This window comes from Natrix helvetica (genome assembly GCF_964273705.1).
Source record: "Natrix helvetica genome assembly, chromosome: Z".
Classification (NCBI taxonomy): Eukaryota; Metazoa; Chordata; class Lepidosauria; order Squamata; family Natricidae; genus Natrix; species Natrix helvetica.
The window spans coordinates 122453479-122470118 of record NC_138554.1 but is presented as its reverse complement, the minus strand read 5'-3'; the positions used below and the strand labels follow the sequence as shown (position 1 = coordinate 122470118).

General features: G+C 36.3%; 1 protein-coding gene across 6 annotated transcripts in view; it reads left to right on the top strand.

Moving 5' to 3' along the window:
* Positions 1 to 16640, top strand: part of NRP1 (neuropilin 1) — a 181148-nt gene that overhangs the window by 149460 nt on the left and 15048 nt on the right. For all 6 annotated transcript variants that reach the window (XM_081933761.1, XM_081933763.1, XM_081933765.1 and 3 more), the window contains 2 exons: positions 3088 to 3147; positions 14004 to 14165. In XM_081933761.1, coding sequence (XP_081789887.1) covers positions 3088 to 3147; positions 14004 to 14165 — 222 coding nt within the window. The remainder of the gene's footprint in view (positions 1 to 3087; positions 3148 to 14003; positions 14166 to 16640) is intronic.

The window sequence follows — 16640 nt, the reverse complement described above, 5'->3', positions numbered from 1 at the left end:
AGGTATTGAACTTAATATTCATAATTAGATATACTTGCTCTGATATATCTGTAAATTTGAGCACTTTAATATGGCTGCCTTTTAATTATTTTCATTAATAATTTGATTTAAATCTGCTTGATTAGATACATGACCTGAATACATTAATAAACTGAAAATATTTCTTAATTGAGGGATGTGGACAATATATGTTGCCCATAGGTAGATGAGATATTTTAGCTTTCCTAGAATAGTGTGAGCAAATGTATGCCTCAAATATGCACAAACTGACCAGTACTATTACCTAGCAGAAAAGTGATATAAAACAGGTATAACTGAAGTTATGATACATAGTTAATTTCAATATCTGTGATCTATCTGTGAAACTAGGAAGGTTAGTAAAGATTGCAAGGAAGTGATGGTATAAATTTAGTTATGAATGGAAGAAATAAAATGTATGTTAGAAAATATTATTTGGTGTCATTTTGGGTTGTGGTATAGATACCAGTGAATATTGATAATGGAAGAATCATGATAGATTTGGGGAGAAATTATGCAATAATCTAAAAATGAGAGCCGGGGAAAAAAACCATTCTGCTAAGCTACTTGAACAGATTAATAAGGAGAAGATAAGAAAATGCAACATAAACAATCGGGCTATTTGGAGACTAAGAATAAATTGAAATGGTCACTATGTGACAAATATCTGGAAGGAAGGAAGGAAGGAAGGAAGGAAGGAAGGAAGGAAGGAAGGAAGGAAGATAGATCTAAGAACAAGAAAATTGATATAATATGGATTTAGATATTGAAGGTATGATGTAGTAAAAGAGACTGTGAATGAGGAGAGAAGTGCTTATAACTGCTGCAAAAATGATGAGAGAAATAAGTTGGACAAAGCATGTAGAGAATAAAAGACAATTGCAAAAATGTTGACAAAGAGCAAGGCCGTATGAAGATGTGGAGGAAAAGTGGAGAAAATTCATAGTAAGGAAGTAATGATGGAAGTAAATGAAGAGGCAGAGCCAAATCGGCCTAACAGAGTGATCAGATTTTAAATTAATTATGGAATAAGAAATAGTCATTTGTTAAAGAATAAAATGAAATGAATGATAAAATGTTAATGTCCAACAAAAAAACAAGGACAAGATACTCATAGACAAAGCAGGATGAGTTTTTTAAGCTACACCCATCCATTGTACTCAGAGATGTTTTGAAGACTCTAGAAAAGAACAGATGATGACACCTAACATGTAATGCCTGTATGAAAAGTGCAGCTTCATTGTATATTGCAGTGAGGAATATGTTATCTGAAAATTAATGTATCAAAGACCAAGGTTGATGTTTTTGACAGGGAAATCAAGTGAACAATTACAAGTTTTACATAAATAGCTTAAGAAACTACAGAAATATTCTACTATGTAGCAGGCAAAGATGAAAAATAAAGATGAAAAGGCAAACATGAAAAAAATGTATGCATATGTGGATAATTTAGTGCCATTTTATTTTGCTGAAGTTGATTAAAACAAGAACAATGGATTAGTATTAAATTGTAAAATACATGTTAACCAATTGTCGTACAACTTTAGCCCTAATGAAAATCCTGGGATTTATTGTTTAAAACACAATGTGTAAATAAGAAAAGAGAAAGATAGATTTTCCTCTCCCTGAAACAACCTTTTAATACAGAAGTATGCTAATCACTTGTAATTTAACTGTCTTAGCTAGATTGCTAAATAGGCTAATGCAATCTTGGCTGAAATCCAGTTATTTATAACCTGGGGTAGTTTTCTTCCAAATTCCATTTAGCAGGCATTACAATTGGAACAGAGGAAGAAGGGGGTGGTTTCCTACTTTTTCCTTTTCTTTAATATTTAGCCTAAACTAGAACTTACTGGTGGTAGTCTGTTCTTCCCACTTCAGAGATGCATTTAAGTCTGTACAAAACATCTAAGCATTAGCAAATTAAAAGAAGCTGCAAAAATCAGAGAGCTAAAATAGTATCTGTTTCTTATATAAGCTACACTTTGGTTAGCTGATGAAGCTGTTTGGAATTTTCTTATCTCTTAAAACTTGGTTCTAATTTGTTAGTTAGGATTTGTCTGTTAATCAAAGTGATGTCCCTATAAATAAGTGGACTTCATTTTCATCCTGATGAGTTATTGTCCAATTATACTTAATGAAGTAATATATAGCTGGATCGGTTAATATTTATTCTTTCTTACATGATAGTGCAGCTCCCAACATCACTAAATGCTTAGGGTAGGTTTTATCTTTATATAATGTGTGATTCATGGAGGGCATTGATAGCTCAAATAAAATTCATTCTCCTTAAGCATCACATAGTGATGATGCTCAGTTTCCCCCTCCATCCCACCCAAAATTTTATGGAAACAATTAAAGTTTATTAAGTAGTTTGAACCACTTTTTAAAAAAGACATCAAAGTTAAGCAAGCTTTCAACATTCTCAGTTCCATAACATGGATATTATGGCAGTTTCCCCGAAAACATTCCATAAGACAATATACTACATGAAAGAATTGTGTCTGTCACTTTAACATTTTTTCTTCAGCACCAAGACAAAGGAATGGGATTAGATATTACACGGTGTCAAACTCGATCGCTTCACAGGCCAGATCGTGACATATAATGACATTTTTTTGGCTTTAAAGAGCTAGGGTTGGCATGGCTTGTGCGTGACGTATCCAGCCCGCAGGCCGCCAATTTGACAGGTCTGAATCATTAGGGAAACCCCTTTATAGGAACAATCAAACTCAAACTCACAGTGTTACAAACTTTTCTTGGGCCAATTATTCTTGCTTAGGTCTCTTACATCATTATTAGCAGATTGTTCAGTGGAAGAATAATAATAGAATTTAGCTAACAATTTTAAATACAATTTGGGAGGAAATGAAAAAAGTTGTGTTATATTCAAGATAGCGTGTTTTTCAAATAAAGTGTCTCTTGGAAATATATATACATAAACTGATGATTCAATTTGCATGAACAGTTACAAATAAGATGATAAATGGATGGACTTTGACTTTTCTTTGTGTGTGTGTGTGTACGTGTGTGTACGTGTGTGTGTGTGCATGCAATTTTTTTTTCCAGGGAGTACCACAGCTACGATCACAGAAAAACCAGTACCAACTGATACTACAGTTCAGCCAGGTAGGCTATAAAAATAATTGTCTTTGGATAAAATGCACTGCATTTCTGAATTGTGTGTTGTGTCAACAACAATTTAAATGAATTGCAGGTTCTTCCAACTTGCCTTCCTTCAAAGTGTTTGAAGGATAATGGAACATTTGAATTCTAAACTCGGTTCACGAAACACTTTCCTTCTTTTATCCAAATGTGTATACAGTAAAGAATGAGTGTTGATGTATGCCAAATTGTGACAATACTATGAAAATATTCAGCAGCTGAATTGCACACTGTACTTTCTGGGAGAAAGATGATATCTTGTCTATGATGCATTACGTGTTTGCAAACCAAAGGGAGAAAGGCCATCAAGAACAGAAATAAAGTTCAGGCTATTTATATCTTCCACTCTTCTGGAAAAACGTTGCCAGGTTTTTTTTTTCCTCCAATCATACAGTTGGTTTTTTCACAATATTCTTTCCTAGGTAGACTTTTTTGAAAGATTTTATGCAAATTGCTTAAACTTGAACAGAGACAAAAAAAAGTTATTACTGGCAGCTGGTCCTTTCTCCTCAATCAATACAATAGCTAATAGTGGTTGGAAAAGCTCTTAATTTGCAGTTTCATTGGGCTATTTTATTATCCTGCATGGAGAGAGAGGGAGCGAAAGAAAGATCCCCCTCCCTTCAAATTCTCTAAGTCTGATCAGCAGTTTTAAATGCTTTGTGTTAATAATTGTAAAAAGGGGGAAAGGTCACTCCTCCCGTTACTCCCATTTCCTTTATTAAATGACAATCAGGCACAGCCTCAAAAGTAATTTCACAGGCTATGTGTCTTTGTGTGTGTTTCTACCATACAGAGGCTTTGCTATAAGCAAAAAAAAAGAGTATCAATAATGAAAAAGCTTCCATAAAAGACAAGTGTGACAAAAAGCAATCAGAGTAAAGTAATTAATTCCAAGATTTTGTCTCTTAACCTCTGAATTTCCTTGTCATAAAATGCTTTCCATGCTTTAAATTAATTTTTCTTCCTCCAAGTTTATTCAGTCAGCATATACTATTGTGAGCAGCATCCTGTTTTTCCTATCTTCAGAGTGGTTTTTTTTAAAAAAAAACTTTATTGGAATACTACTTTGAGGGCTATTTTCTTCTTGACTATAATTTTAGATTCAGTATTGTTTGATTTCTTTGTGTTTTGAAGGCTTGTCTATGGGGATTCTCAGTCATCCAGGTAATAGTTGTCTCAAAGGTTCTTTTTCAAAAGGCGATTGGACTTTGTTTGTTTTTTTAAAAAAATGTTTCACTTCTTATCCAAGAAGCTTCTTCAGATCTTCTTCAGAAGTACTGAAGAAGCTTCTTGGATGAGAAGCAAAATGTCTTCAGAGAAAAGCAAAGTCCAGTCATCTTTTGAAAAAGAATCTTTGGGACATCTTCAAGGCTTATATACTGCTATTAATCTATTGGTTCTTATTTTTATTGGTTTTGTCATTTGAATATATGTGTTTTATTCACATCCCTTAAGCAAAGAAAGATTTATGTTTCTTTAGAAATGACCCAGCTTTTGTATGACCTCTGAACAGTTTTAGGAAAATAGAAGTAGGACTGTAAAGCTAATCTAACTACATCTAATAATGACTCATGTAAAAAAAAAAAAACAGACAGATTGCTGTGGCTGCCAAAACTTAGTTTCCTGCATCCATTGTCAGCCATTCAGTTCAAGAAGCTTCTTCAGATCTTCTTCAGAAGTACTGAAGAAGCTTCTTGGATGAGAAGCAAAATGTCTTCAGAGAAAAACAAAGTCCAGTCATCTTTTGAAAAAGAATCTTTGGGACATCTTCAAGGCTTATATACTGCTATTAATCTATTGGTTCTTATTTTTATTGGTTTTGTCATTTGAATATATGTGTTTTATTCACATCCCTTAAGCAAAGAAAGATTTATGTTTCTTTAGAAATGACCCAGCTTTTGTATGACCTCTGAACAGTTTTAGGAAAATAGAAGTAGGACTGTAAAGCTAATCTAACTACATCTAATAATGACTCATGTAAAAAAAAAAAAACAGACAGATTGCTGTGGCTGCCAAAACTTAGTTTCCTGCATCCATTGTCAGCCATTCAGTTGTGTCTGACTCTTGGTCATTCTATGGATCAGCATTCTCCATGCCCCCTTGTCTTACAATACCTCCTTCAGATATGCCATGTTATCCTGGTGTCATCCTTTATAGTGTCCAGCCAAAGGTTACCAGGGCAGGCCCCTCTACTCTTTCCATCCCCAGCATGATTGATTTTTTAAAGTGAATGAGCTCGCATGACTTGGCCAAAGTATGGCAGCCTTTATTTGGCGAACCTGGCTTTGAGTGATATTTTTTGCTAATGCTTGGTCTAGGACTTCTTTATTTATTATTTTTGCAGTCCATGGGATGCGTAATAGTCATATCTAGCATCACAATTTGAAGGTATTCCACCTTTCTCCTATCTGCCTTTTTCAGAGTTCAGGCTTTGCAACCATAAATAGCAATTTCAAAAAATATTGCCTTAACTAATCTGCATTTGGCTGGGAAGCTGCTATCTTTACTCTTCCAGATGTTATTCATCCTGAACATCGCCGTTCTCCCAAGGACTTTATGTCTTCAGATCTCAGGACTGCAGTCATCACATTGGTTGATTTTAGAGCCTAAAAAAGATGAATTTTGATGGTCTCCTTGTCATGTTGTGTGTTCTCTTCAACCATCGTTATCTTTTTTTGCTGGTATTAAGGTGCAAATCCACATTTTTCACTTTCATCTTTGACTCTCAGATCTTCCTTGCTTTCCAGAAGCACGGCATTTCTGCACTTTTTTCCTGCATTACTAGAATGGAAAGTATTAATCCTAAAAAGATTTTTAAAATAAAGTGGGAAAATATCCAAATCACTCCTCTACCCCCAATCTTAAAAATCCAAGAAATCAAAAGATCATGACCTCACGGATACTATAATGTTAACTTTTTCATTGTAGCTCACGGTCATTCACAAAATGCAGCCCACTTCTATTACAGAAAAATCTGCCTGTGTCCTTCTTTGTAATTATAGGTTATGATAAAAATAGCAAGTTGATATCTCCATCAAAGCTCCACCTGTACTTTTATGTGTATTACATTTTTAAAAGCATAACCATCATGATGTCCCTCTTAAATTTTCTGACCAGAGTTTTTCAGACTCCTTGTTTGTAGATATCACTAAGGTATTCATTGGAGTCTTGTCCAACACCAACATTCAGAAGCATTGAAAGCCTTTCAATTCTTCAAAGTCCAAATTTAGTATCTAATGTATTTAGAATTTAGTATTTAAAGTATCACAGGGAATGCCATGGCTTACACAATATTGATATTTGTAGGCTTAAACACATCATGGCATTCAAATATCTTTTCCAAGGCAATTGTGGCTATCTGTATCAAGTACTAGTCAATGGCATAATCCTTAATTGTTTGTTCCTTTTACTGTTGAGAGTTGATCTAAAAGAGAGTATTTATATCTTTATTGTCATTTCTAAGGCTGGATGCTGTACTGTTGTCCCTAATTTAGTCTCTTTTATATTTAACTTTAGCCCTATTTTTAATGCAATGAGTTCCTTGATTTTTATTATCCAGATCTTCTATATTTTTGACTGTCAGAATAGTGTCGTCAGCTTAGTGCAAGTTATGAATATTTCTTTCTCCAACTTTAAAATCACACTCATCTTCTTCCCACCATCTTCCCTTAATATAACAGCCTTGCTTTACTTTTTTGGCAACCTGGAGCCATTTTGTCTTGCCATGTGCTTTCTGTACCATGGCTTCCTGACAAAGCATCTTGAGATGCTCTGAAAGTCCCTTTTTTTCATTCCACAGCTTGACAAAATAGACTCAATAGAACATCTTTCTGCAACCAATGAAGCACATAAAACTCATTTTTGTATTATTTGGCTTTCTCTGTTCTCCAGCAATAATATCACGTGAGGCTGTCATTCTGAATTGGATGATCCTAAGTATTATTTTGCAAGGAATAATAAGGATGTTATACAATAATTTGCACATTTTGTTAAACTTCATTTTGGAGGGTACCCTGTAGGCTGGCATTTTTGGAGAAGGGAATTCATTCAACGGTTTGCATTTAGAAAGCTTGGAACATTATGTTTCAAACCAGTATTTCTCTGTTTTGGCAATTTGTCTGGACTTCCCCATGTGGGCTAGGAATTCTGGGAGTTGAAGTACATACATTCTCAAAGTGCCAAAATTGAAAAGCACAGTTTTTGGCTATTGGAGTCCAGTTGGACTGAAATGCTGTATGAATTTAGTTGATTAAGTAATTAAGGAAAAGTAAACTTGACATATGCCATTCTGATGCTTTGGCTTCCCTATCTTACTGTCTCAGAATTCCTAGTCAGTTTAAATGAATATGCCTACCAAATCTGAACTGCAAAATTTTGTACAACCAACGGGTTGCAAAAGAGTTTATTATTTTATTTAATGGTTTTATCTGTTTGTTTTGTAAAGCATGTATAAGATAATAGATCTAAGTATATACAAGATTATGAATACATGAAATGGATACGAATAAATGGGGTTGTTAGGACAGGGACGGTAGGCAAGTTGATGTGCTAATGCACGCCCTTTACAGACCTCTTAGAATAGGGTATTTTTTCCTACATCTCTTTGCTGCCATCTAGATTTATCTAGATTTTTCCAACTCAGATCTTTACACTCTTAAACTCTTTAACCTTAACGTACATTAGACCAATCAATGTTCCCCGTACTACTAAAAGCATTTCAAAAGTGGAGTTTGCAACAGCACCGAGGTATGATCCATCCTTTTCCATGACATTCCAGCAATTAAAATGCCTGTTAAAATAGAGGTGACTATTTTGAATGATGTCTATTCATAGTCAAACTTACTCTGGTGCTTGGTAGCTTGATGGTTCCATTGTTTCATCATTACTTCAAAACTGGCTATGTGGTTTGCTGCATCATATTCCTTTACTTGCAGAAAAGCTGTCAAAACATATCAAAACTGGGTGGGCCAAGAAAGACGAACGACATTGCAAAGGGCTTGGCTAGCTGGCTGCTCATGTGGAGCATTAATTGTTCCAGCTGTGAACAAGATGTGGCCAAGAAATGCAGCTGCTGGCTACTCTCATAGGCCAGATTTGTTTTAATTACACAATAGCATGTAATGTCTGTGCTTTCAAAGAGTCTTATAGAGATTTGGATGGTGAGATTTTGTCCTCAACTCTAATGTAAACAGCTTGTTAGACATCTATCGTGCTGCTGAATTTTGCTGCTTATCTGGAAATATACAAACTGGGTGGTTTGTGGTGGTTTTGTTGTGGGTTTTTATTTTTGTTCTTGTAATCAGGAAGCAAGATTGGGGCTGTATGAGAGGATCCCAGTTGCATTGGCTCAGCCATCAGAAATGATGAATGAGAGAATATATGCCTGGGATTGTTTGGGAATGCTTTATACAGAGTGAAATAATTTGGAAGGTTGCAACATGGTGAGTTTCTGCTAACCCAAATTGGCATTGACTGACAGTTGATCTTTGTGATACTCTGAGAGAGAGTGGAAGGCAGGCTATGTCAGCCTCTCATAGACAATAGGGAATCATGTATAATGCTGTGTATAGCTAACATTGGCATGTGCATCATAAGATACATTCCACTGACCTATGCAGAACTTGGAGTAAAATGTTTTCCCATTTGTTTTAAAATGCTTAGTTGGGTGTATCAGATATCATTTGCTTTCAAGTGTTTATGCTGTAATCTATACTAAAATTAACAATTGCATCAATATTCAGCTAGATATGAGCCTCGGTGGCGCAGTGGTTAGAATGTAGTACTGCAGGCTACTTCTGCTGACTGCTGGCTGCCTGCAATTTGGCAGTTCAAATCTCACCAGGTTCAAGGTTGACTCAGCCTTCCAGCCTTCCAAGGTCGGTAAAATGAGGACCCTGATTGTTGGGGGCAATTGTTGCTGACTCTCTAAACCGCTTATAGAGAGCTGTAAAGCACTGTTAAGCGGTATAGAAATGTGATTACTATTGCTATACATCAATACAATATATGCAACCATTTGATGTTACCATGGCACTGGAAAAAAATGATTGATGACCAGTCCTCAGAACTATCACAGCATCCCCATGGTTGTGTGATCAACATTCAGATCTTTAGCAATCCACACGTATTTATGATAGTTGCAGCATTCTGGATCAATAATCACCACGTGCAATCTTCCCAGCTGGCTTTTGACAACCTGTCAATGGGGGAAGCCAGAATCACTTAATGGCCACATGATTCACGTAGCAGTTGCAGTGATTCACTGAACAAGCAAAAAAGTCATAAAATTGGACACCTTTTACTTAACAACTGCTTTACTCAGCAGTAGAATTCTGGTTACAATTGTGGTCATATATTCAAGTTTATACTTGAATATGAACAAATGATATTCTTTTACTCAGAGAAAGAATTATGCCCAAATGTGAGCAGTGGATACAGGCTTTCTGAATTCATATAGAAGCTATATATTGGTGCAGGCTTGAAGTATACTTAACTCAGTATTACAACTCTCTTCTCTTTTTTTCATTCTACTTCTCTCTGTCTCCTCTAGTTTTAAAAAATATTCTTAAAATGTTCTTATGTAACTGATACAGCTATGCCAACCACAATTGATAGCACAGTATGACAGAAATGCTATCAATACGCTATCTCATTCCTGTTCAAAAGCATTGAACGCTTGAAGCCAAAATATAATCCAATATAACAGCAACATAATATATCAGACATGGGCTCCTCAGTTCTCCCATGATATATATAGGAATTGCTTTTCCATTTTTTTAAAAAATTAGGGATATTTTTTAAAAATGAATTTAGTTGAGTCTTCAGGCCTCATTATTTGGACAAGAACAGTAGAATTAATTCATTTGGGAGTTATAGAAAGTTATGGGTGGACACTTTCTTGTAGTTCATCATCATAATAAAAGAATTTGGCATATTTTGAAACTGTGGATTAAAGCAATCTTCCCATTGTGTTGAATAACTTTATTTTTAAATTCAAATTCCAAGTTCCCCTGAAAAATAATAAACAGTTTCGTATAAGACTATTTGGCAGAGTTTGGGAGAAGCTGAAAGCAAAACATGATCTCACCCTGACCAAAAGAGGTTGCATAACACCATACTTTTCATGCTGTACAAGGAACTTTATAGTCTGCTTGGTTGGCAGTCAGCCATATTGTCTTTTCTTCTTATCCAAAACTATTTGTATAACTGCTGCCATCTTGTGGGCCAATTGAGGAGCATATATAATATAAAAATCTTGGTATATATTGATCAGCATTGGCAATATATTTATACTTTGAAAAAGCGGGATAGATAAGTAGTCAATTGATTCAACATTCCCAAGTGGAAATGATTATATTTATTTGGAGGAATGCAAAGAAAGAAACCCGCTCTGTGTACCTCTAGTGGCACAGGGCACTCTAACTAGACCTATTGATAAGTAACTTGTGCAAAGTGCAGGAAAGGATATGTCCTGCTGGAAGTAATTCAGTGTGTAAAACTAACATCTGCATTTGGATGTGTATCTGGATCCTGATCCAGATTCCAGATATGAACCCTGTTACCTGATTCTGCAGTTCATCAACCTGTTTCACACATGAATGGAGATGCAATGGGGAGATGCAGAAAGTCTAATGAAACCAAAACATAACAAATCATTCTTTTAATACAGGGAATAGCCTTTCTGGAATGCTGTGAAATCCTTGAAGTAGAAGCTCAGGAAGCAGATGGGGGAAACAGATTATTTAAATGTAGAACAGGAATTCATATATTGTGGAGAGCTTTCTTTGGTTGCCAGACAGGTTCTGAACTCCATCAGGAAATTCTCTTAATATAGTTTCCACATGTGGAATATCCCTTTATATCGAAAGCAGACCTGCAGGGAAAACTTTGATATATATTTGAGAGTGTCCATTTGTGCAGTAAGATATAGGAATGAATTGGAGGATTGCAATAGAGTTTTAAACCTTACTTAAAATAAAACATTACAGTCAAGATGTATCAACTGCATAGATTTGTTTTACAATAGATTTGCTGCTTGTCTAGTCTAGAATAGTCTGCAGACTGATAGAAGCTCTTTGGGAATTTTATCAAAGCAGATTCTTTTTTATGTCTTGCTACCAGATATTTTAAATGAAGACACGCAAGCATGCAGATTGCCAGAACATGGTACTTTGTATCTTTATCACACTGTCTGCATAAGAATACGGTGGTTGGTAGTATTGCCAAAATAATTGTCCAAATAATTTTGTTCAGAAATTTATCATTGATAGCTTGGTTCTAAAACAGAAACAAAGAAACATATATTGTTCATGCACTTATATAGATGTTGGTGCATAACCGTTTGGGTGCACAAATGGATGTAATACGTATCCAGTTTCATAAGATCCATGAACTACATCTATCCAGCTGATAAAGTGAGCAAAACTTAGTTAGAAGCCATAGCATATTTATAATAAAATTACAAGTGAGAAAAAAAAATCTTTACTAGCAGATCCAATTTACATAGGAAAAATGTATATGGATGATTGTAGGCTGTTACTTATGGTAGGTTAGTATCATATATCAATTATTTTTTTAAAATAACTTTTATTAACTTTTGTCAGAAGATAAAAATACAGGGGGGAAATGATACTTGGAAAACTAAGAGAAAGAAAAAGTTTAGAAAGAGAAAAAAAATTGACTTCTGACTTTTTTTCAGTGTAATAAAATATAAATACAATACAACCTCAAACTTCTGCTTTACAGATCACGTCAAGATATTTCTATAATAACAGAACCATTTTAATCATCAAAACCTAAAATCCAAGTTTTGATCCAATTCACTTTTTTCCTATTTCAAGCAAAAATCAGTTTTCAAGTAAAAACAAAACTAGATAAATTCTTTTTTTTTTTTAATTAAAACAATTTGCCAAATTTCTGCTAGCTCTCACTTTTATCATGTACTCTTCCGTCGTGAAAATTAGGGTTCTTTACATCTTTACACAAATAAGATTCTTGCTGATGTCAATATACATAATAACAAAGTTCCAAATTTTCTTTCCAGTTTTTTGTCCATCAGCTTTCAAAACAAAACTTCTGGTTTCAATTGTATATTTATTGTGGATATCTTCTGAATTAAAGTAAAAACCTGGTCTCAGTATTGGTACCATCCACCTGTTTTTGACCAGGCAGGAAAATATGTCAGATTAAAATTTACTGCCCTATTTATGATTTCTATTCAGGCCCAATGAAATCAAAGGTTCTGTATTTTATGTGGCTGCATTCAAAGCAGGATCTATTTCATACCATGTTTAGATGCAACTGGGGAAAAGCCTTACATGTCCCAGGTCATCCAAACTATAGTTTATTGCCATATCAATGGAAGGAGTCTTTGCAGTCTTTTACCCAGCTCTGCCTCTTGAGCAATGAAACACTGACCATGCCTCTGGCTGATTTGGAAGAGTTTCAGCTCTAGCAGCTTCCCCTGGCACTGATGCCTCCATATCTCTGATGGAATGGAATGCACAGGTACAGTATAGGTGGTACCTTGCTCAGTAGTAGTAACTGTGAAAGGGATCTTGGAGTCCTAGCGGATAACCATTTAAATATGAGCCAGCAGTGTGCAGCAGCTGCCAAAAAAGCCAACACAGTCCTAGGCTGCATCAACAGAGGGATAGAATCAAGATCACGTGAAGTGTCAATACCACTTTATAATGCCTTGGTAAGGCCACACTTGGAATACTGCATTCAGTTCTGGTCGCCACGATGTAAAAAAGATGTGAAGACTCTAGAAAGAGTGCAGAGAAGAGCAACAAAGATGATTAGGGGACTGGAGACTAAAACATATGAAGAACGGTTGCAGGAACTGGGTATGTTTAGCTTAAGAGAAAGAAGGACTAGGGGAGACATGATAGCAGTGTTCCAATATCTCAGGGGTTGCCACAAAGAAGAGGGAGTCAAACTATTCTCCAAGGCACCTGAGGGTAGAACAAGAAGCAATGGGTGGAAACTAATCAAGGAGAGAAGCAACTTAGAACTGAGGAGAAATTTCCTGACAGTTAGAACAATTAATCAGTGGAACAGCTTGCCTCCAGAAGTTGTGAATGCCCCAACACTGGAAATCTTTAAGAAGATGTTGGATAGCCATTTGTCTGAAACGGTATAGGGTTTCCTGCCTAGGCAGGGGGCTGGACTAGAAGACCTCCAAGGTCCCTTCCAACTCTACTATTGTATTGTATTGCATTGTATTGTATAACAGGCAATTGAGGAATCATGCAGAATTAGGTAAGTTTAGACTTCAGAGTTAATGGTCTCATGCAACAGGTTCTTTAGATCAGTATTTCTGAGCCTTGGCAAATTTAAAATATGTGAACTTCATGCTGGTTGGAGGAATTCAGGAAATCCACCCATTGTATAGATGTTTAAGTTGAAAACTATGGCTTTAGATGATCCCATGCATGACTCCATTTATTTCAACATGGGGCAAACCAGTTTGACGGTGCTTGACAGCCTTCTTTAGTTGAGTGAGACATTAGGCTTACTGTTATGCCGTGGTGGCTTTGCTGTTATGAAGCTGTCTTTCCCATGTTATACGATGATTCGGACCAATGCCATATGGGAATGCTAAAAAATGTAGAAAACCCTTTGATTCCTGTTCCACTCCAGCACAGTGCTGTTGCTATTTAATGCCGATCACTGCATGTCAGTCAATGCAGTAGGTATCAAAGCTAGCCAGTAGCTAGCTATTGGCAGTTTGTTAGAATTATTTTTAGTTACGTTTTTGAAAAGAAGTTAAAGTACAGTAATAATTTCACAAATTACATCTTGGTTTCTTGCAGCCATCCATTATTCCATTACTGAAGAACTTCCAGCATATGGTTTCAACTGTGGATTTGGCTACAGTTCTCAAAAGACAATATGTCGCTGGGAACATGATGCCCAGCTGGACTTGAGATGGGCAGTACTCACCAGCAAAACAGGGCCCATTCAGGACCACACAGGTAAAGTAGGATTAACAACTGATCCAGTGACAAGTGGGCAGAAATAAATATTGTCTTTAAAATAAAAGATCTTCCAGGACTAACATTTACAGATAGTCCATGACTTACAACCAGTTACTTAGTCACCGTCCGAACTTACAACAGATCCAAAAAAGGACTTAAAATCCAGGTACCAAGTTCCATCGATCGCCCTCCTCCATCAGGCACATGATTGCACTTCAAGCATGCAGCAGAACAATCATTTACAGCATCCCACAGTCACATAATCACCCTTCATGATGGTTTTGCTGAAAATCAGACCTTCCAGTTTCAGCAAAACCGAACCATAGCAAACAATGGGTTTAGTTAAACAGCGGACACATTTGTTTTATGACTGCTGTGTTCGCTTAACAACCGCTGCCTAAAGGTTGTAAAATTGGGTGGGTCATGTGACTGACCTGTTACAACTTACGACTGTCTTGGGCAGGCCCCGTTACAGTTGTACCTTGCATCTATATGTCAATTCTGCTTTGCCTTAATGAAAACAATGGTGCCATTTCAAATCCTGCCCTAGAATTACTAGATTTAATTACTATGAATAATTAACCTGGTGCTTTTAAGTGTATGTGTATTTTCTTAAATTTGCAAGTTCACTTAACTTCAGCTACTCCAAAAAATGTTTTTAGAAGCTTTGTTATCAGGTCCCTTTTTGGGAGAGGGGCGGTCTAAAAATCTAAGAAATAAATAAAATAAGGTGGAAACCCTCCTAGAGTGAGATTTTAGGTCTTCTAACTGCTTGTTTCTGAGGACAGAAACCTTTTGAACAAAGGGTGACATTGTGACCCATGTTTCAATTATTCATTCCCTTTTTTCATTTATGTAGATAGTCAGAAGTACTAGCAATGAACCTTCCTTCCCCATTTCCATTTTCTACCCCCATCCCCATTTTACTTAATGAGAATGACAAGGAAATTGGGCTCCTTAAATTTAGAGACAGTTCAATTGAATCTTGAGACAAGTCGGTTTAGTTTTTAAGGGATAGGAAAAAAAACTTTAAATACTTTGACTATGAATGGCACCGTACAAATAAACGGCATCAAATTAAGCAAAAGGCAGTTAGCTGAAATGAAGGCTGTAATAATGAGAAAAATTGATGCAAAGTAAAATGAAACGACTCAGTGAGAACTGACATTGAAGGGAGGTTAAAAGCCACGTTAGCCAAGGGCTGACAGAATCTAAAAGGCATGCATACGTTCAGCTGTAATTAAGACAAAAAAGGCAGAGTTCTTGACCCAGAATTGCAATAATATTCTTGAAATGAAAAATATTTGAACTTTGCCATGAGTGTCTAGAGACAAGCATGACTTGTCCTCTCACTGAAGGGTTGGGGAGTGGGAGAATTATATCTCTTAAACGATATTTTGTTAGGAACCGATATTCAATGCTTTCCACAATTCTAAACCATAATCTGAAAACATATGCACAAGGAATTACACACACACACACACACACACACACACACACACACCATAAACCTGATATCTCTTTTTTTTTGCTTAACTATATCAACTTTATGATACCGCTACATAAAAGAACAAGTCAATTGCTATTCCTGCACCTCTTTACATAGTATAGCCATTTGACATGTTCTCTCTTGAAAAATGGTTTGACTATATATGGAAATGAATAAATAAATTGGTTGATTACTGAAGAGCTGCAAAGGCTCATTCTCAAAACTGCAGGCTGGAATGCAGAGAGACAAAAGTGGAAAATCTTCCCTCACATTCAACAGCTAAATCCCATTAAATATAACTGAGCTGGAATATACACCAACAGCAGTTAAAATATCTCTTTAAAGCCTGGAAATACACCAGGTAGCCATGATCCCTCCTGCCTATTCCTTCCCTATCCCAACCATTGGTTCTTTCGATTTGGGGCTGGTGAAGAAAAAAGAAGTATGGTGGCTCAGAGGGTTAGGATGCTGGGTTAGCAAGCTGGCATCCCAAACCCACATCTTGCTGTGTGGTGGGATGAGCTCCTATCATTCGCTCCAGCTCCTGCCGAACAAGCAGTTTGAAAGCATGCAATTGCAAGTACTTCTTTGGTGGGCAGATTAACAGGGACATGGAAGGAGCTACCAATCGGGCATCCCCTGGGCAACGGTGATGTCTTGGCTAACCCTTTCAACCCAGAAGTGCCTGGGTGTTCCCAATCCAAACAGTGCAAAGAGAAATTCAGTGTATTACGCAGCAAATGAGGAAGGAGGATGTTGATGAAGATGGGATTTCTGTACTTCCCCCTATGCCTGGGGTGATCTAAAGACATGAATTTGGGTTCTGGTGGCAACATTAACAATAATTTTCATGATTTCCCTTGCTTTAAAGTACAGACGAAGCTATGGCTTCGCCGGTCCACATTTGGAAGCAAACTAATCTGACATTCACTTTTCAAAGTAATGTGAGAGGGAGAGTTATCTGCTCTTCTACTTGTTTAATG